General features: G+C 41.0%; 1 protein-coding gene across 3 annotated transcripts in view; it reads left to right on the forward strand.

Moving 5' to 3' along the window:
* Positions 1-21,185, forward strand: part of mid2 (midline 2) — a 134,994-nt gene that overhangs the window by 102,516 nt on the left and 11,293 nt on the right. For all 3 annotated transcript variants that reach the window (XM_068714910.1, XM_068714909.1, XM_068714911.1), the window contains 5 exons: positions 2,146-2,253; positions 6,575-6,723; positions 7,822-7,949; positions 8,261-8,404; positions 14,354-14,515. In XM_068714910.1, coding sequence (XP_068571011.1) covers positions 2,146-2,253; positions 6,575-6,723; positions 7,822-7,949; positions 8,261-8,404; positions 14,354-14,515 — 691 coding nt within the window. The remainder of the gene's footprint in view (positions 1-2,145; positions 2,254-6,574; positions 6,724-7,821; positions 7,950-8,260; positions 8,405-14,353; positions 14,516-21,185) is intronic.

Consider the following 21,185-nt stretch of genomic DNA (forward strand, 5'->3'; position numbering starts at 1 on the left):
ATAAGATTGCTCTTTGCAGAATTAATTGTGTGTGTGTGTGTGTGTGTGTGTGTGTGTGTGTGCGTGCGTGCGTGCGTGCGTGCGTGCGTGCGTGCGTGCGTGCATAATAAAGAGGCTTAAGTGTATCGGCGCATTGTAATGAGCTTTATGGAGTGATGAGTGGAACTTTGTTGTTGGTTAAGTAGTTTGATAGTCTGCAGCATGACAGAAAGTCACAACCCTGTCAAATTTAAGAATGAAGGACGATTCAAAAAGGGATGAATCGTTCTCTGGATATATATGAGAATGCACTGAACTAAATTAAATTAACTTGTTTTTAGCCGTAAAGTATAGAGACAAAATCCACAGGTGGTAAAACAATTTATAATAATATAAACAAAACTCATCTGAGACAATCAATGAGAAACTATAACTATAGAGGAGTTGCAATAAAGCAGAATTCAACTCTTTTATTTCTTCAAAGTTTACAGAAAACTTTTTTTAATATCATCTTTCTTCATTCTCACTGCTAGTTATTAAGAAGTGCCTCCAAATGCAAAATGAAGAGACTTTCTTAGATCTTCTGCCTCAGTTTTTCAGAACCTTTCAGCATACACAGCTGTGTCTTTATTGTCCCACTGCTGGTGTGATCTTTAATTTAAATGTAACTTCAAAATTGTCGAACCCAGTCAGAGCAGTGAAATGGTCTCTCCTCGCGGATGTACTATACTGTATAATGTTTGCCAGCTCAGCAGTACTCTATGCGACAGTCAGTGCACTGCAGAAAACACTCACCAGTGCTTTTGTGGCAATAAACACCATAAAACTATTGAAGCAGATAAAGCAGCAGTGCTGTTGTAAAGGCCATCGTTGATGGTGAGCCTCTATTGGATTTTGTTAGTGGAATTCCTCCTCCTCTTTTCTGGATACTTCTGGAGCTGCCAGTTTGAGTGAAAGCGCCCCACAGTCACCGCGCTGGGTTGTAGAGTGTGTTCTGGAGTAAGTCTGTGATTTCTCCGATGTTTTGAAGCGGCTCCCGCAGACAAAATAATGGTGACTCCTGTCACCACTGTGGAGGAGATGCACTTGCAGTGTGTGTAACTTTGTGGGAACTTTATCTTATGTGGTACATGGAAACTATTTTGTGTTTTTTACATATTTACATCAGTTTACAACAACATAGTTTACAGTTATGTGGAGAGCATGATGGAAGTACAGCTCTTGGAGCAAACAAAGCAGTGATAAGGTTTCTCTCTGTGTGACGTGCGGAGACACGTTTTTATCTCATTCAGAGGAGAAATTTGGTTTCAAATTCACAAGTTGGTGTTTGCTGAGCTTAACATTAAATCTGCTGGTGAAACGGCGGCTAAACTGTTGGTAGCTTCAGCGTTTCAGTTCAGCAGACACCCTTAGTGTATAACACGCACCCACACAATGTTTGTTGAAGTTGCTGGCTGTTCATATAGTGTTAGCCTGAGATGATGAACTGATGATGAGTTGCCTTGGCAACTTTGCTCCTAAAATAATCACAGAATCTATTAAATCGGCGTGGTGTTCGCAAAACCGTTAATTAACGAGTGTCTGCACAGCCCCTTTTCTGGAGCTTGTTTAATGAAGAGTCAAATATTCGTAACATTCAGTATTTCTTGTTCATAATGACTGAAAGAAACATGTTTTAGAAAAGAATGGTGTATAATAAGATGGTAGTATTTCATACAAGAACTTTACATGATTTATATCCAGCAGCAAGAAACAGAACATTTTTCGAGAACAAATTATTATTAACAAATTATTTTATGAAATTTCTTGTCACCTTCAATGCCCACTAGATGGATGACTGCGGAGCAACCAGTGTATCTACTGTATGCATTCCAATGATCCTTGGATCAGTGTTTGCTCTGTAATGTAAAATGATGTATTGTCTTTCCAGTGACAATTATTTGGAAATCACTTATCTCGAGAGATAGCAAGTGAGTTCTAATCCAGGAGCACTTCTTGTTTGCTTTGCTTTGTGTGCAGAATGCACAGTGAAATACAAATGATGTTCTCTGCATGTAAGTGATCATGTGGATCGTCATGGCTGCTAATCCAGAAATCTGACAAAGCTCCCAACAAACAGAGAGGAAGAAGCATGATGTTGACATGTGTACCTGCTTCTGTCTCCAGGTAAACACAGCCATGCATGAATCCAAGCTTGTGGAGGAGTGTGATGAGCTCGTGGAGATCATCCGCCAGAGAAAACAGGTCATCGCTGTGAAGATCAAAGAATCCAAGGTAAAATATTCTCAGGATACATTCATACTTTTTTTTCAGTTTTTGGCTCGAGAGAGATTTTACTACAAGAATATTTATATTATAAATATAGTCGTCTGGAATTATGACGATGGGTGGTTTCAGTAAGTTAAAGCTACATCGACTGATTTTGGTCGTAAAGGGGCATTAAGACTAAATGTAAATTGAATGTAATATATTGTATTGCAGTTTTAGATTTCTAACAGTAGGATGTTGGGTTTATTGAATTTACTTTGTTTCATTCAGAGTACGTCAGTTCACAGTTCCGCCTCACTGCCGTTTGAAGCAGCCAAATTGACAGTTATGTATTTAAGAAACTCAGCTCTGGGTCACAGTCCGCCGGCAGAGAAACAGTTTGGTTTTGTAACTTCTGTACAAGAGATTGAATCAGAGAGCAGAAGCGCCGTGGAAGGAATATATTCATCCAGGTCTCTCAAAGATGTATTTTTTAAAAGGCTGCCTCTGTAGTTGCCCACTTGTTTACCCAAACACACATCACATGGACGCTTGAGGAGAGATGGAAAAGATGAGTGAGGAAAAAGAGAGCAGCAATGGGCTTCTTCCACACGCAGGCAGCCGACCTGAATGTGTGTGGAAAGTATCTGAGGTGGCAGCAAAGACTGTTGTGAACTTGCTGCAGGACTTAGTGTACGTGTGCGTGTGGATGCGTGTGTGGACTGCACACGTGCCCGTGTGTTTATGGGGGGTTTGTTGCCCTTTGAGCGCCAAGGGTTTCAGGACAGAGGCAAACTCTAAATCTCACCCTCCCAGAGGTGAGGTTTTAAGTGCTTGTGGAAGATCCTCTGAGACAGCAAAAGAGCTTTGTCGAAAGATGAAAGATTTCCAAACGCTAAACACAAGGACTGAAGTAGGTTTGTGTGTGTGTGTGTGTGTGTGTGTGTGTGTGTGTGTGTGTGTGTGTGTGGGGGGGGGGGGGGGGGGGGGGGGGGGGGGGGGGGGAGTGTCCGCAGTGACTGCCGACAAAGAGCAAGGCTTGTTCTCTTGAGAGTCTGGGTTTGTAAAAGGCTGTCTAGTAGAGGGTAGAGGAGTGATATGTAGGAGACGGAGGACAGAGGGAAGTACACACAAAACACTAGAGGAGCGCTTGATTGATGTCAGCAGATGATGTGTTAATATTTAAAGCTGTTTAAGGGTCAAGAAAGATACATTAAATACAGGACACCGCTCAGGTGTAGGTTGTTTTAGGCATTTCCCCAAACGAAAAAACATCGTTTTTTTTCTGTTAAGAACGGTGTCGGAAAGGAAAGTGTTCAGAGGTGACTCTGCAACAGAATAACAGGATTATGCAGGCATGATCATAGTGTGGATGTGCAAGGTGCTCCCATTCTCTCTCCGTGGAGACTCAGCAGTCATGCCTAATCTCTCCCTGCCCAAACAAAACACACACACACTATTCCCATGTTCTGGTGTGTGCAAGAGCGTCTCTATCACGTGACTCTGCTTGTCCTCCACCCTTCTCTGCTTCTCATTCGGAAAACTATTTGAACTCCTTTTGAGCCTTGAGGATTAACAACTCAAATCTGTTTGGGGGTTTTCTAAAAAACGGATGTTATTAGTATAACAACAGCAGATATTTGTTTGAATAAATAAAACGGTAATTATCCTTTTGTGGCTCTGCCAATTACGACTACTGTGTCTCAAAAGGAATCACAGAAGTAGCGTGACGATGTTATGACACCAAAATCCTCTTTGGGTGGAGGTTGTGGTCGATGGTTGGGTGTACAAAGCATGTGACTTTGACTGCTGTTCACATCCAGCTTCCTGCTTCCATTCAAAGTTTGTTTCTATTAACCATAAGCAGAATCTTTCCTGAAAATGACTTAAAGGAATAGTTTGACATTTTAGGAAGTACGTTTGTTTTCTTATCAAGAGTTTGATGAGAAAGATTGATACACGTCTCTATACACTACATGCCTACATTACGGTCATTTAGCAGACGCTTTTATCTAAAGCGACTTACAATTCAGTATCTATCTACCGTAGACGCAGCTACGGGAGCAATTTTGCGGTTAAGTGTCTTGCTCAAGGACACATTGACATGAGACTAGCGGACTAGCGGAGCCGGGGATCGAACCGCTGACCCTCTGATTGAAAGGCTGCCCTGCTCTCCGCTTAGCCACGGTCACCCGCCTACACAGTAATAGCTAGATGATTAGCTGAGCTCAGCATAGAACGAGCAGAGAGAAAGACAGGAAACAACTTAAGTTTACTACAGCTTATCTGGCCAAAGTTGGCTTCACACAAATACATTTTGTGAGCACAGAACTCAGAACAGAATTAATTTTAGCTCAAATTATTTGTTGAGCACTAATAATAACATTCTAAATATAATTTGTCTGCTTGCAAAATATCTTTTTCTGTGCTCAAAATGTTCCACCGTCCCAACATTTAAGCTGAGATTAGACTGTAATTTTTCAACTTCAGATGAGTGTGTCTCTACAGGAGGTGAGACGCTCACACACACACACACACACACACACACACACACACACACAGAGAGAACTTGCCATATAGTCCATTACTCTGAGAGAGAGAGAGAGAGAGAGAGAGAGAGAGAGAGAGAGAGAGAGAGAGAGGGAGGGAGTAATGTCTAAAATTGTTTGCGACACATGTTGCCGAATAATAACCCATCCATTAAACCCTTCTCGCCTGTCGTCTCTGTCCGGTCAACAACCTGCTCAGATGTTGTTTTTAGGGGCAACAGATTAGGGTGGATTTAGTGGAAGAGCAGCTAAGACATCAATTGAAAAATCCATTAAGTCGCCAGCTAAGAGAGGCTTCTGAGCAGCACCAGTTTTCCCAGCAGTAGAAAGTGCACATTAGATACAGTTTTGATTCTTTGAGAGCTTTTGATGACAAGCTCTGAACCGATTGCCACCCAGTGTTTTTTTTTTTATATATATTTTTTGTTTGCATAATTCGAGCCCTGCAAGCAAAGAATGTGTTGCTGATAATGTAAATGACTAATTCTTTAAGGGCGCTCATCATTGTATATGTTTCTGCTCTTTTTTTTTTTGTTTAACTTTAGTGTTCAGAGATTCAAGTTGTTAGCTGTTACTAGAAGTGTACTTTTTAGACAATAAAGCAACTTTACCTCACCGTTTGCCATTTAAAAAGTTCAACAAGGGTTTTTATTTAATCATCATTGCTGAGAGGCTCTCCATGCTGAGGCTGGTATTAAATTCTCAGCTCACCTTTCGTTGACAGTCTCCAGGCTCACGAGCGGTCTGTGTTGTTTCCTGTGGAGAGTTATATAAAACTAAGTTCATTTGAGGAATCAGGATATGAGCCATAATAAAGATAAATGGATCACTCTAACTCAAATGAGCGTGCAATGGCTTCCTTATGCTCATTCGATAATCATAGAACAGAACATTACAAAACCCTGTGTGCTTATGATTGTGTTTAAAGAGTCTGAACCCTGACCTGACTGATGACCTCTCCCTTGGCTTGGTTTTCAGTGCATTCATAGTAGTTTGAAATCCATTTTGCAAAGCTTTTTCTCAGCATTTTGCTCTAGGTAAACACAGTAAAACACATTTCTGACTTATTTTATCAGATAACAATGCATTATGCTATTCACCTCTGCCCTCCTATTATGCAACATGTTCATAAGGTCAATGTGAGAATAAAGAGCCAATGGCCTTGCTTCAACTATGACCAAGCCAGCAGGGCTTCCTGTCTATGACCCTGCATCATGTTGTCAATGAGCGCTCTCCTATATGTAATCTAGAGGTTTATTATTGAGTGCAGCCCTCAAAGGGTGGTAGAAAAGGCAGATTTATGAGACGTTTATTTGGAGCATGTGTTACATTTTCTGCTCAAATTTTCCTCCTTTCATCAGTCCCTCACATAAGCTGTTATAATGCCCTGTGCTCACTGTTTTTTCATGTTAAATTAATTGCACATTCCTCTGACAAGATAGTGTTCAACACATTCAATATCTATCCAAGGGGCTTTGTGTTTTTTTTTTAGTGTTGTAATAAAAATCATTAGCCTGCAATATGGCAACTCTTGGTTTCACCTAGTAGCTGTCATCTCAGGGGCAGCTACAAATTCAGACTTCAGAATTTGAGAGCAATTTGGCAAAAAAAGCTTAATCATACTTTGTGGAAGTACAAGAACATATTTATGGATTGGTGTCACAATGATGAATGCCTCATATAGAGACCAACAGTCCAGTCACCAAACCAGGCTCCTTCCAGGCCTCAGACTGAGCAAATGATTATAATAGGTGTGTCGTAACATAGCAACATGGCGTGTATTTGTGTTTTTGTTCCAGGTGATGAAACTGCGTAAGTTGGCTCAGCAGATTGCAAACTGTCGCCAGTGTCTGGAGCGCTCCAGTGCCCTCATCACACAAGCCGAACAGAGCCTGAAGGAGAACGACCACGCCCGCTTCCTCCAGACTGCCCGAAATGTAGCAGAAAGGTGGGTTACCTGGTCTATAGACACGCACGTCTGCACACACACACACACAGTAAAGGGAGAAAAAGTGACGGAGTGGATGGTTAACTTTGATTACATCGGTGGTTGTTTGGAGGTAATATTGAAATTTCCATTTTTTACACTATTATCGGTGATAGACCTGATCATATGCACTTAGAAAGTGTCAACAAAATACACAAAACACGAGATATACAGGAATAAATACAGTGACACAAAAATCATAAAGCCCTACAGTGAGTTTGCCTTTTTGTTTCCATGAAATCCAAGCTTGGAAAGTGATGCAGCTGGTGAAATCAGCATTATATCAACCTCTTTAGCTCCTGCGATCCATGCCAGGCCTCTGGTGAGAACCATCTATCTTTTAAGTGGCCAGCTATGCGGTTTCTCTTTCCACCTGCGTACTTCTGTAATACCTTCATCCCCTCCTGCCTCCACAGGCTGGAAGCTTTCTCACTTATTCTCTCACACAGACAAAGCTCTGTGCAAAATCTGTAGCTAGCGTAGCATCTTTTTATTTGGCCCGGATTCTTTTCCAGCGCCTGGCTGGGCGCTTTATTGACCGGCGGGTTTCTCTTCTCTGAGGAACAAAAGGCTCAGCTCTGCCCTGCTCTGTGGTTCAGGTTGGCCCCTGCCACAGACAGATCACTGATGCTCAAAGCAGAAGTAGGCACAAGTTTCCACAAACCTGCACAGACCATGGAGTCAGTGCGTCAATGTGTGTCTGGTTTGTGTATTAATGGATCTCTGGGTTAACATTAGTTTAGGATGGGGCTGGTTGCAGACACTTCAGTTTGATGCTGTGCACATTTCTATATTGTTTTTATTTTATATTCTATTCCTCCATTTGTTTTTCCCTCCATCCCTCTTTTTCTTCTCTTCGTTTCTCACAAACTACTACTGTCTGCCACCTCTCTTTTCCTGTCACCTCGCCTCCTTCACCTCTCTCCTCACATTTGTTCACCTCTGCATCACCTTTCATCTTTTCCTGCTCATCCCCGCTTTTCCTCCTCTGCTCCCTCACCTCTCTGTCGTTCCCCTGACATTTCCATTCATCGCTCCCATGTCTTGACCGCTCTATAGGGTTGCCATGGCGACAGCCTCCTCCCAGGTACTCATTCCTGACGTCAACCTGAATGAGGCGTTTGACAACTTTGCCCTTGACTTTTCTCGAGAGAAGAAGATTCTGGAGGGACTAGATTACCTAACAGGTAAGCGCTGCATCAGTTTGGGTGCGATGGACACTTACAGTATTAAGTCTTAAGCACATGAATACATGCAAGCTAAAATACATATTTTTTATTTTCTATCTCAACATATTTATAACTATTTACATCACTTATTACTTATTATATATTTGACGTTGTAGTTTCTGCTCCGGTGCACCTAACTTTAATACTAATCTTGAGGTGACACATCTCTATCTTACTTCTGTGTTAAATCAGATTATGACCATTATTATTATGACAATTTACAACTATTGCTTTGCTGTAAATCCTGTTGTCGTTTCCTCATTGTGTAGCTCCCAACCCACCATCCATAAGAGACGAGCTGTGCACCGCCTCCCATGACACCATCACTGTTCACTGGACGTCCGAGGACGAGTTCAGCGTCACCTCCTACGAGCTGCAGTACACCATCTACACCGGCCAGACAAATTTCATCAGTGAGTCTCGTGCACATACACACACAAGTATGGTCAAAGAAAATCAGATCTGTACTGTAGATCACATGCACTCAATATCTGAGCCAAGGAGAACGTTCATGTTCAATTGCGTTTAAGCAATAGCCAGGGGATTTTTATTAGATTGTTTAATCAAGGGTTGGCCAAGCGGGATTAAATACTCTGTTGACCTGTGTTTAAATACCTTAATAGTTTAGTTGATGTAGAATTGGAAAACTGGCAGAAATATTTGATTTGCTTTTGATGTTCTTTATGAAGGAAGTAATTCATTTAAATGTCAAACTGGCTATATAGAGCTTTCAAAGAAACACTACAATCCAGTTGCCTTTTGAAGGCCTCTAACATGGAGGCTTCTGCTATATCATTAGAGCAAAATACCTGCATGGTAACTTCAAACGTTAGAGATCAATGGATCTCTCAGGCATAAAGAGTGTTTTAATCATCAAGAGTGTTTTTATCAAATGGAAATTTGAAGAGCTTTTAAAGTGAGGACACAACACTTACAAATAAAACACAATCTTAGTCGAGGGTTTTGGTGCTCGAGCTTCACTGGTTTTGGGAAGATTCAAATTGACATTACTGAGTCACTTTTCTGACTTTACGACTCTTCCCTATTTATGGTGCAGTTATGCTACATTCCATTGAAAGCGGGTTCTTCTGACACAAATGCAATCTAAAAGAAACACGCCGTGCGCACTGACCTCTCTGCCATTAAATAGAGAACTAAACTGGAGCACCAAATTACTTGGTCCTATTTTCATATTTTTCGCATTTTATACAAACTGTGTTGCGTAACCTAGATTTTCTGTCCAACTTTAGTCTTTGTTCTCTGCCATACTTGTATTTATAGAGATAGAGCTGAGTTATCAAGACTTCTTGTTACAAAAATAGGACGTACAGTACATATCATGAGGGAATGCTTTGAAAGATTCACTGTTTAGTATCTGTTTTTTGTTCAAACGGTGTAAAAAGTCTGCAGAAAAAAAGAGAATGTAAAATCATTGCTGCCCTCTTTTGACCTCGTTCATTGCTCCCTGTACCAAAGCTTGTCTTTGTTTCAGGCTTGTAAAGATATCACGATTTATATTCAGGAGATTTTGCAAGTAATTTGGATCTGCTAGTAGAGTCGAATTCTCTCAAATGTGTTCTTACATTGTCTAATTTGCCTCATTAATCCTTATTTAACACTGCCACGGTAAATGCCTGTCAATGCTTCCTTTGATGCATACTTAAACATGCACCATATAGAGCTGAAATCATTGTAATTTCTAGGAGCAAGTTATGAGTTTTCTGTGCAGAAATGTGGATCCATTATAACCACCATGTGTCTGTCTATGCGGCCCTTATTGTTTTGGCTTATAACTCGAGAATAAGCGGCTCAGAACATAGGTTAGGTTAAAGTCAAACCTATACCCCCATCGTCACAAATAGTTGTGCTTGAATACAGTTTGGCCAATTTTCCATCATACTTTTTTTTCATCACGCAATTAAAGCCAACTTCAGATGCACATTCATATGATCTATGTAGTCATGGGTCTTACTCTCTTGAAATTAATTCAAAAGTTCTAATATTCCTGCTCACATATTACATATTTACCAAAACTCTTGGCCCCATTAGCTAATCGGTATTAAAGCTGATTGTCTATCACCTGTACGTAAATGCAGGGAAAGAAAGGTCACTGTGGAGGAGGAGAGGAACGGGTGAACAGGTGAGAATCCGAGTGGATAATGGTTATATAGGGGAGGTGAGAATTACCACTTACTACCATGAGGAGGATATGATTGATGTACATAACCGTGAATGTGCACACACACCTGTGCCTCTCCACTTTAATCCTTTCATCGTCTCTTCTGCTCTCCTCCTCTCTGTGTAGCCTGACATTTCTCCATCTAACCATGCAACTCAAGTGCCCCAGCCATTTGAAACATCAGGATACATTTCAGCTGTGATAGACTGAGTGACTCAGATATTCAGCAGTGTGCTGCCACAGAGTCCTCCGAGATTCACAGGAGAAACTGAGAAAGAGAGAAACCCATTTAGCCTGGCACACCACTCCAGTTCTTACCACAGCATTTATCTCAAACTTTGCGTGGCTAAATGCTCCCACTTGAGCGCCATCCGTTCTCTCTTTTTTTTTTTTTTTTTCTCCTGGCCTCATCCTCAGCCTTGGCTCTCCCATGAGGAGGGGGTCTTGTGAACCTCGCCTCTGCAGGAGCATCCATGCACAGCAGCAGAAAATAGAATGAGCAAGTAAAACCAAATACCATGGAGAAAAGTAAGCTGCGTTAGAAAGCCAAATATGACTGCAAGTTAAGATGTCTGCACTGTAATAGTGGAGCTGCTACCTATGGCCCTTTGCAAGTTGCAGTGTTTAGTGTTGTTGACCTATTTGTTTATCTTCCAGCCAACATCCCCGACTAACCACTTATTCTGTACATCCACTCCACGGACAATATTTGTTTTTCTCTTCCTCATGCTCACTCACTCAGACACATCATACTTGTATTGATCCAAGGGTTCAATTTAGCATGCACAAATGTATTCAAAAATGTATTCAAAAAATATAGTCATTTAAATGGAATAGTTTGACATTTTGGGAAATATGCTTATACGCTGGAGTCACAGTTATGTCACTTCGCCCAGCCAAGAAATAGTCCAGCACATAAGCCCTGCATCTTGTTTCTTACATTTCGGGTTTTGTCTGGATTAAACATATGATATATAACATGTTAGTTAGTGAGCTTTAGTGGTGCTGGAAGGAGGATCATGTTACCTTTGCACAGAGGCAGGCTACCTTTATTCCCCTGCTTCCAGTCTTTATGTTTGGTTAAAAGCGTCTGCTAAATGACTGTAAATGACTGTAATGTAATGTAATGTAATGTAATGTTGCGCTAACCTAATTCTTTATTGAATGAATTTGAGATATTTAGACTATTTAGGAAATGCTGTCACTGTTATGCATGGCAAAGCAACAGACTGATGTAACAGCATCATCATCATGGCTCCAGGTGAAAAGTCTTCCCACTTTACATCCACAGCACCATTGTTGGCTCTACAGCCTCTTTGTTTCTATGAATGCCTCTCCTCATTGTCCTATAAACTAACAAGATAGCCTCACTATCTCCATACGCATCAGTTTTCCTGCTTTGCTCAGCTGATTCTGAACCAATAGAAGTCAATAGCTATGTTCCCTCCTCTGCATGACTTCAATCTCTCTTTTCCACTTTCTATTGCCAATTTGTGATTTCTTTTCGGGAGGCCTGTGTGTTAACCACACTAGCAACACCTCTGCCTGCTGGTTTCATCCGTCTTTCATGTGTATTCATATGCACTGGCCTGCGGTGAAGTGTTAATATGATTATCACAGGTGAGAGCAGTAGCGCAGTGGGCGTCAGGAAAGCCCAGAGTTTGGTATAAATCTCTGTTTCTCGACAGGGCATCTCTCAGAGTATCAGCTGAATCGATCTTTTAGCAGAGTTGGATGAAACGTTGATGAGGGCTCAATCTTTGTGGGAAAACTAATGAAACAACAGTGAGCATTTTAAAGCTACTGTATGTAGAGGCACCAAGAGAGATATATGCTGGGGATGCATAATATTGCTTTTATTTATGCACCGCTGCTCACACACATGCACACACACACACACACACAGTAACCCTTAACTCTATATTGCATCATCAATGACAGACCCTCCTGCAGTCCGAGGATACTTTGTGTTTCTGTTCCCTTCTCATCCGCAGACACAAACAGACACACACACACACACACACACACACACACACACACACACACACAATACTGTACATGCACACTCACACTTGATATCTGGATGCAAGACACAAGCCGATCTATTTCCCCGTTTCCTTCTTTTTTAACAATGACACATTGAGTAACTGCTCCACCACACTTTGAAGTCACAATTCTCTCCGAAGCAGCAGCACCAGTCTGGTTAATGTCAGAAAGCCCCTTTTCAGTGGTACAAGTAGCAGTAGCAGCATTGCTGTGTTCTGACCTAATTTGATTTTGCAAAAAGGGAGAGGTGCTACGGAGATCAAAAGCTTTAAAAATGGAAAGCAGCGTGAAGTCCTTCTCCCTCGTCTTTCCCCTGTATCTCTTTTTGAAAGCCTACATAAGATTGTAGCATGCCTAATTTCTACAGGAAGTGGCTAACATGACAGGTGGGAGGCACAGTTTTAACAAAAAGGGACAGCTGTCCCAGTAGAACGACATACTTGTTTTCTTTTGTGAGGATTTCACAGTATGTGTACGAGCAGGCTGAAATAAGAATGCAGATGATTCTGCTGACCATCTCTGGATACAAAACGGATCGTGTAAATGCAAGGTGTAAAGAAGCTGCTCTGAACCTCCCTCGGTTTTTCTTTCTCTCTCATCTTAAAGGAAGATGAAAGCCCCTCTACGTTGTTTTCTTTTCCTGAGAAAAGCTTGTGGAAGTCGGCAGATGTGTAAAGACACAGCCTTCACTTTAACTTTAACAGTCCCCTCCCCTCATTCATTCTTAACGCCGCCTCACTTTTAAAGGCCTTATTTGCGTCCTGTGAAGTATTTATATTTACAAGCAGACTCTCGGATATTACTTATGCATGCTGTTGCCATCTTGTTCAATAATTCACAAGGCCTCCTCACCAGAAGGGACAAGGCAGGCATGGCCCTGAGAGCTCTCTCCTTCTCAGGATTCTTATTTCCCAGCAAATCTGCAGGGAGGGGGAGAAAGATCAGACAATAAAAAGGATTGTTATTCTACCTTCAACTCTACGAACATTTACTTTAGCTGTAGTGCTACAAACAAGATGCTTTGTGTGGCGAGGGTTTGTTTGAATGTGTTTAGAATTTTTCAGGTGGGTTAAAGAAATGTTCAGGCTGGCGTATTTGCATAAAGAACATCATTTCTGTCTGGTCTTCTGTCACATAATGGCAGTATTTCTCATAATGTTAATGAAGCTCACAGTGTAATTCAGAATTCATAAATTTCATAATTTGTGTTGTTAACGAGGTTAAGAGGCCCTGTACTAGTCACCTGTCCCCTATGACAATGCCATCACACATCGACTAGAAGCGCAGGTGCAGTAATGTAAGCAACTGTCAAAGTTTTGCAATTTCTGATTCAAATAAACAGCCGCCTCAAACCCCGCCATCCTAGATGAACCCCTCTCAACTTGTGTTGAAAGTTGTGTGTTTCAGCTTCAAGATAGGACAAATGTCACAAAAAATCATATTTTGCGGGAAGTGGCGGTAATGTTAGTGTGTAAATTTATGCCCGTTATCGCACACAAGACCGGAGGCCATAAAGAGCACCTCATTGTAGACGAGCCTCTCCTCCTCCCTGAGCTGAGATTTCCTTTTTATCCTTCACAGTCGGCTGCAGCTGAGCGACTGAAAACACTGTGTTTAGAGGCAGGTGACTGCAGAGCTAGCCCAACCTTTACTGACTCTGAATCAGAGGACCCACCAACTGGGGTCATGTTGGTATTGCACACGTTTTCATACATTTGAACATTGAAGGTATTTGCCCTCAGGCGCTTACCAGCAGACGTTCTGTCATGTTGTGGAGATACCTTGTTCTTAATGGGTTCAGCTAAGTGTGCACACAACATCGCCTCAGGGGAGCATGTCACGATAAACCTGATGGAAAGGTAATGAGGTAGATCAGTGTGTCCGCATAAATGTTGCATAACATCGCAAACTGTATGGTTTTCGAGCCTCTTACTGTCTGATGATTCACTTGATGTTTGGTTAGAAAAATAGCATACTGCTATGGTCAGATTTATAGGGAAAATATATTTTGTTTGCGCTTTTGAACATTACTGAAAAGCTTTTTTTAGCAGGATTCACTGTGATTAACCTGAAAACATCAACAGGACTTGGTAACTCATGCTATGTGCGTCTTTGTGTGTTTCTGTGGATCTGCCAGGTTTGTACAACTCGGCAGACAGCTGGATGATCGTACCTAACATCAAGCAGAACCACTACACGGTGCACGGCTTGCAGAGTGGCACCCGTTATATCTTCTTTGTCAAGGCTATCAACCAGGCAGGAAGCCGCAACAGTGAGCCAGCCCGCCTCAAGACCAACAGTAAGTGAAGGCTTGTGTGTGTTCAGTTTGTTTTTGAGAATACAAAGTCTGTGCCGTTTGTGCAACATAACATACAGGCTGTCACTTATCAAAGCTTTCCTCTGGGCGGGTTGTCTTTGATTTAGGAACGAGTGAAGGATAAGTAGCAGAATTAGAACTAACTTTGATTGTAAACTATTGAAAATGAAAGGAAGGACCTGAAACAGCGTCTGTAGTGTTTGACAGATTTCTGTCACAAACATGCCTTCAAACATTCTTTGCATGCTCCATGAGAGCTTCCCTAAATGATTTGTCTTTCAGTAAATACGTGTTACTTTTTTAGAAATGTATCATATTGAAACACTTCTTTTTAGTCATGAAAGTGGGATGTCGTTATCCACTGTGTCGTTGTTTTTTACACAAGAGAAGCACAACCTGGCTTGACTTGAGTTGAGTTCGCCAAAATACATTTGAATTGCTTAAATGTTATTTGTCAGGTTGTTTAAGCTATCAGTCAGAGCTTGTAGTAAACAGCGTATCATTTAGTTTTCCCCTTTAAGCTTTCCAGAATACTATTATGAATTTAAAAACAGGCCGGTAGGGAGGTCCGTCCACATAGAAGATGTGTATTTTCTATCATAAACTCATAGACTTACTGTGTACATTGAGCTTTGTTATAACCCATGCTTTAATCCCCTCCTAGAATGCATAAGGCCTCTTTTCAACTTAACTTTGTTATGTAGTATTAATGACTTTTTATAGAGAATTGTGGCTTTTGCATATATGTTCCAGTTTGTTCAAGTCTGCCTTCTGCTTACAAATTAGCAGCAAAGTTTAGTAGCAAGACCTTCATTAAGGTACCTGTGGTTCGACTTAAATCACATGATATGAGAAAAGGTCAGTGTCTAGATTTCGGTCGGATTCATGATGTGTTAATAGCAGAGTTCATTACAAAGAGCATCTAAGAGGCTTTTCTTTTTATTATGTACCTCTCCTATACTCCAGTCAGCTTGTAACGAGTTGTGCAAAAGTTTCATTTCTAGATGCACTAGACTCACTTTATGGTATGTTGCACGAGAAGCTTACTTACTACTCTCTCTCTCTCTCTCTCTCTTACTCTCTCTCAGCTGAGCTATGCAGTATTTTTCCCCTTGAAAACATTGTGTTTAATTGACACCTTCTCTGCATGCGTCTCTCTTTTTGTCTTGTTTTTTTGTTTTGTTTTTTCTCTGCTGCAGAATCCTGTCCTGGACTTGAACTGTATTTTTTTCAATGCTTCTTCTTCCCTGTAAAAGTACACAGTAAATATATATTTATATATAGAAAGAAACTGAATAAAGGTAAACTAAATGTGGATAGATAAACCGAGAACAATGTTAAAGATATTGAAGCAGGTTGAAGCATGTTAGGTTACAGTGAACCCAACATACTTATTACCAAAGAGAACATACTTAACTATTTAAAAGTAATAGTATAACCAACAGATCCTAGTTCAAGGTTTGATGTGCCTTTCTAAATCAGTGAAGAGGGACAATACGGCCGTCTCTACAAAGTCCGATCACTCTAAATATTCCTCACCAGGGTCTCAGACTGCAAGTAAAGGGTTAAAACCTCAGCGATAAAGCTAATTTAGGATTTGCCTCAAGGGTGCTCAATGAAATTTTAAAATCGGTCTTAAATTACAGCAATAGCGCAGAGACGCTAAAATGAAGCTGATACGACAACTTCTCTTAACTGCTATCAGGAGTCTGTGGCATTTAGGATTAACTGTATTCTGGATACTCTGCTGGGTAAAATAGGTGTGTGGGGAAACTGCAGTAGTCAGAGGATCTCTCTCTCTCTCTCTCTCTCTCTCTCAGTCGCTGACACGTGCATACATCCTCTTTCTCTCACTTTGCTGTTACTCATCGCTGGCCCTATAAATGGGCCTCTGAGCAGAGGTGTAGGGGCGACACATAATTTAAAGCTGTCAGCTCTGGCTTCAAGGCTAATGTCCAAACACAAGCAATTGCCTATTTTTGCATGCAAACTGCTGTGTTGCTTACAGCGGGCTATGGTCGATATCTTTATAATATGATGACAATATTAAAAGGTTCTCTTGTAGTGATGAATTCACAAGGAGTTATCATCTGAATCTGTCTGGACTGCCTTCCCCAAATATATGACAACAAAATAAATAAAGTGGCCTGTAAATATGCGGTATGCCTCCGTCAGCTGTAATGATGAAGTCAAAAATAAATATTCTGCTTACTCTCACCCATCACTGCCTGCCATTATGAATCCATATTGAATGTATCTAGGGTCATATTTCCTCAACACACGATTTGGAATCTTTACTGGCTTCACTTCACTTTTCCTTTTCAAAAACCGATGCTCTTAAAAATGCCATTATTGGGACGAATGTTCTCTCTTTGAATCACTAAAAGCAGAATGTGGGTTCCAAGCTAATGGGACACATAGGCATACTTTACATTTTGTCCCCTTTTTATGTTCATATTAGCAATTAAATATATTTTATTGTTATTAGTGATAAGGGGCCTCTAAAGGGAGCGCTCCCCCGTCTCCACCTGTCCTGCCCGAGCATTCAACTTTGCCATCTGGCACTTTCAAGAGAACCATTTATCCATCAAATATCAGCACGCCCTGTCGTCTGAATTGCTGCCCCCCCAAGTCAAAATCTTCCAGGCGGACCCCGCCTGTGGGACACGGAGCATGTCAGTACTTGAATTCTTCTCTCATGGCATTAGAGTGGATTACTGCCTCTGTGTGATGTGGGCACGACATCTAACCGCGGAGCGTTTAGAGGTGAAGTGCAGGGTATCTGGAGTTGGCAGTCAGCTCGCTGTCACTGATGCTCATGGCTCTCACCGGGCACAATATAAATGACACTAAGTAGCGATTTATAATGTGCTCCATTGACACAGATGAATGGGATGATCGCGTGTTATTTTTCATTGTTAATCTAACATCTGTTATGTCCCTCTTTCTCCCTCTCTGTCTCTGAGTTCAGTTAATTAGGCTGTTTTGACTTTGACATTTACATTTTTTCAAATTGCATTGCCAATATACATAAATAGATTAAAGTGAATAATACATACAACGAATACATGAAAATGATGTACAGTATGCTATATACATTTAAACAACTAATAAATAATAACACTTATTAACACAAAGGTATGTCTTGCTTTATTAAAAGCAGGTTTATAATATTCCTCTGTCAGTTTTACCATATTCCAGTTTCTCCAAAGAGGGTCTGAATAATCTCCTCTTTTGAAAATTGCAAATAGATGTTATCTTTCTCTCACTTTTAAGTGAAAATCCAATTTCATCGTTATTTCAAGTGAATATATCTATGTTTCCAAAGAATTTAGAGAAAGAAAAAAGTGGATAAAGGATTAAAAAAAAAACACACCTTCTTACCTTTTTATGTCCACACATAAGAAGCTAGGTGTGGACCTAACACATTATATAGAGTATATAATGTGTTAATCCTAACACATTATATATAATGTGTTACTGTTGTACAATGCTAAACGGTATCCCCCCCCTCTCTCTCCTCTTCCACCCCCGCTGTCTGTCATCTTCTCTGGTAGTCGGTGCTATCGGGGGGGAAGCTTGTCCACCCACAGAAAGGTTGGGTTGAGCTTTTGAGCATGTGATTGGCAACCAGCATTTCTCTCTGCTGTAATGGTTTAGACAAGCCATCAAAATAACACAAAAAGACATTGAATATTTTTATCCAGGGTTGAGGTTTTGTGGTTTTCATCATGTTACCTGCATTATGTCTGTTCATACGTCTTTGTACTTCATTCTTTCTCTTATCTCCCCCTCTCTCTCCTCCCCTTTCTTCTCAGAAGAATTGGTATTCAGAATAAAGTGCCTCGCTCATCTGTTCTCGTGAAGTCGAGCAGTGTTTTTGGATTAAAAATGGGTCACAACAAAATTGATCACGAATATCTCACTTTGACAGGCTTATTGGGTTTCTCTCCAGACTCCGCTGATGTACGAGCTCTAGTAGCAAGCTTTTGAGCTGAGAACCACAAATTCTTTTCCTTGCTCTTGAAGTCTCTCTTTTCTGTCTGTGGCTATATTGGAGGGTTTAGCTGTCACATTTTTTTTTAAGATGAAAAAATGAGGCTCTGGAGGCTTTTAGCCTAAGCTCATCATATATTTCAGGCAGAGGCTTGCAAAGCAAAGAAGGCAGTGACAAGTCTCGCAGATACTGGAAAGTCGTGCATCACAGCCCTGTCTGTTCGAAAGAGTAACTCCTAAGTACACCCATAAATGCTGCGCTGCATGTGTAAAACAAATTTGAGCAGCGAACTGTGTCGATATGGCACCGCAAAGGCAAGCGCAGGAGTGCACTGCCTTTGCGGTGCCATATCTGTCTGTTTTTTTCAACTGAATTAAATTATAGTATGTAGTATACATGTGATCTGTTTCCTCTGTAACCACAGATGTTGCAAGAGAATAGATAGTTTAACCTCGGAGGACAATCAGAGCTGATCAGCCTGAAGAAAAGCTCATTCAAACACCAAACGTTTTACATTTGGTTACAACACACGTGTTCTTATCTCTCTTAACAACCGATTGTGTGTTTACAACTGAAATACAGTTTGTGGAACTGCTCGTGTTGGAAAGAAATCAAGGAATTTGACACAGGCTTGTGTTTTTTCTCCTAAACTTTAAGAGGCATTGTTAAAGTCTGTGTTCTTATGGCCTCAAGCTCTCCATGATTCTCCTTTATGTCCCTCTGTAACCCCTCTCTTGGCCTGCTGTCCTCTGTTACCTCTGGCTATGGCATACACTCTCCTCTTCTGGTGCCCTTTCTTCAGTGTTTATGCCTTCTGTCAATTCTTCCCAGTGGTAAATCTTTTCAAGATGCCACCAACTTTTGGTCTCATGGCGAGGACAGGCTAGACATTCTTGCTGTAATCCCACAGCGACATAACATAAACCCAGAGTCTGTGTACACATCTGTGTGTGTGTTTTTCCGGTAGAGAGGCAACGTCTGTCTGCCTTCAAGGACCCTGCTCAGCATCGCTATGAAGATACCTGGAATAACTTTAGCTTGTAGCTATTTGTGCAATCGCATGAGAAAGGTCAAATGCAGCAACTTACGTTGAGTTGATTAAATGTTACAGCAGCAGAGACAAAATTAGCCCCAAAGACCTTAAACATTGGTTTAAAAATGGTCTGCTTATTAAATGGTGGCCAAACAACATGCAGTCCAATTAAATCAGGAAACCATAAAGGTATATGATGACGGTGTAATATATCATGATACACAGGAACATTAAAGTGTACATTTTACCCATCAAAGTCTGTTTACTCCCCAAAACCTGGGGAGCTTTACTGCATATTTGAGAAAAAAGTTTTACAAGGCTTTTTGTGGAGGAATATACACAAAGTCAAATAAAAGCTAACATCTCTGGTCCTGCTTTGTATTTAACTCACCACCATGAGTCCCACAACGTTGTAGGAGTGCGATGCTAAAACAGTGGAGTACTCTTTTAATGGCTTCACACCTCTGCTGCAGTCCTGTCTCGTGCAATTCAGTTGGCTTGATGGAGACAACATTTAAAATCATGTTGTGAAGTCTTAAAGCTTTCAAAAGCTTTTTAGGTCACTCCAATGAAACCACTCATTGAACCCAGAGTGGCTCGCTGTAGGCTGTACTGTAGAAGTATCACTGTGCTGTTAGATTCTCACAGCTAACATGTGAAGTAACCCACAGCTTCTTGAAACACGTATGAATTAAGTATGATGAAGAGGAAGGCAGTAGAGGAGAAAGTGTGTGTGTGTGTGTGTGTGTGTGTGTGTGTGTGTGTGTGTGCGTGCGTGCGTGCGTGCGTGCGTGCGTGCGTGCGTGTGACCTTCTATTGCTACGATCATACTTCTGCATTTACCTCAGAGCGAACTGTGAGCAGTCTTCTACACGACCTCTAAAGTGAAGGGAGGAACCTACAAAGAGACAGAGGGATATGAAAGTGGATGAAAAGTGACAGATTGAGAGTGAGAGAAGGAGAGTGTTGAACGAATAGAAGACACCAAATAGCTCTTTGCAGACATGAGTGTCCGCAGACATGAGTGCCCTCAATCCACTGCTTTTTACCCATTAATACAGTCCATGCCTGAGCGAGTCACATTACTCTGCTGGTCCATTTACATTTTCTAAATCTGAAATCAACAATCAAACAGTAATATTGTTAATAAAATACAGAATAAAAGTACTTTTTTCTGTTCATAAGGCTCAGGTTTTGCACTGATTTTTCTCTCACTGACTGATTTTCACCCCTTTTAAATATTTACAATATAGACGGGGGGGGTTTGCATGAAAACAGAAATAAGGAAGCCTATCTAATTAAATCAAGTCCAAAAATATATCCAGTCATTTTAACATTAAAAAATCAAAGCCGCATCTTCTTGTTGACAACATCGTCATCATTATATTTGTGTTTAAAGCTCCGTATTTTTAGCTATTCATAAGCATGAAATTGAATTAAGGTTGCATCCGAGTTTGGTCACGACTTATTAGAGTGGCGGCTGAGCCCAAATTAATAAAGAAGGCTGTTATCAGACTGTGCCTTGTTTATGCTTTTTATTGTCTGTCTCTCAGTAATGACTTCAAACCAACAAGAAACAAAGTTACAGAGAGGGAAGCAGTTTGTTAATTGAGGACAGAGGA

Source organism: Cebidichthys violaceus, unplaced genomic scaffold (assembly GCF_023349555.1).
Source record: "Cebidichthys violaceus isolate CVI_PGR_0920_01 unplaced genomic scaffold, fCebVio1.0.p SCAF_2, whole genome shotgun sequence".
In the NCBI taxonomy this organism is placed as follows: Eukaryota; Metazoa; Chordata; class Actinopteri; order Perciformes; family Stichaeidae; genus Cebidichthys; species Cebidichthys violaceus.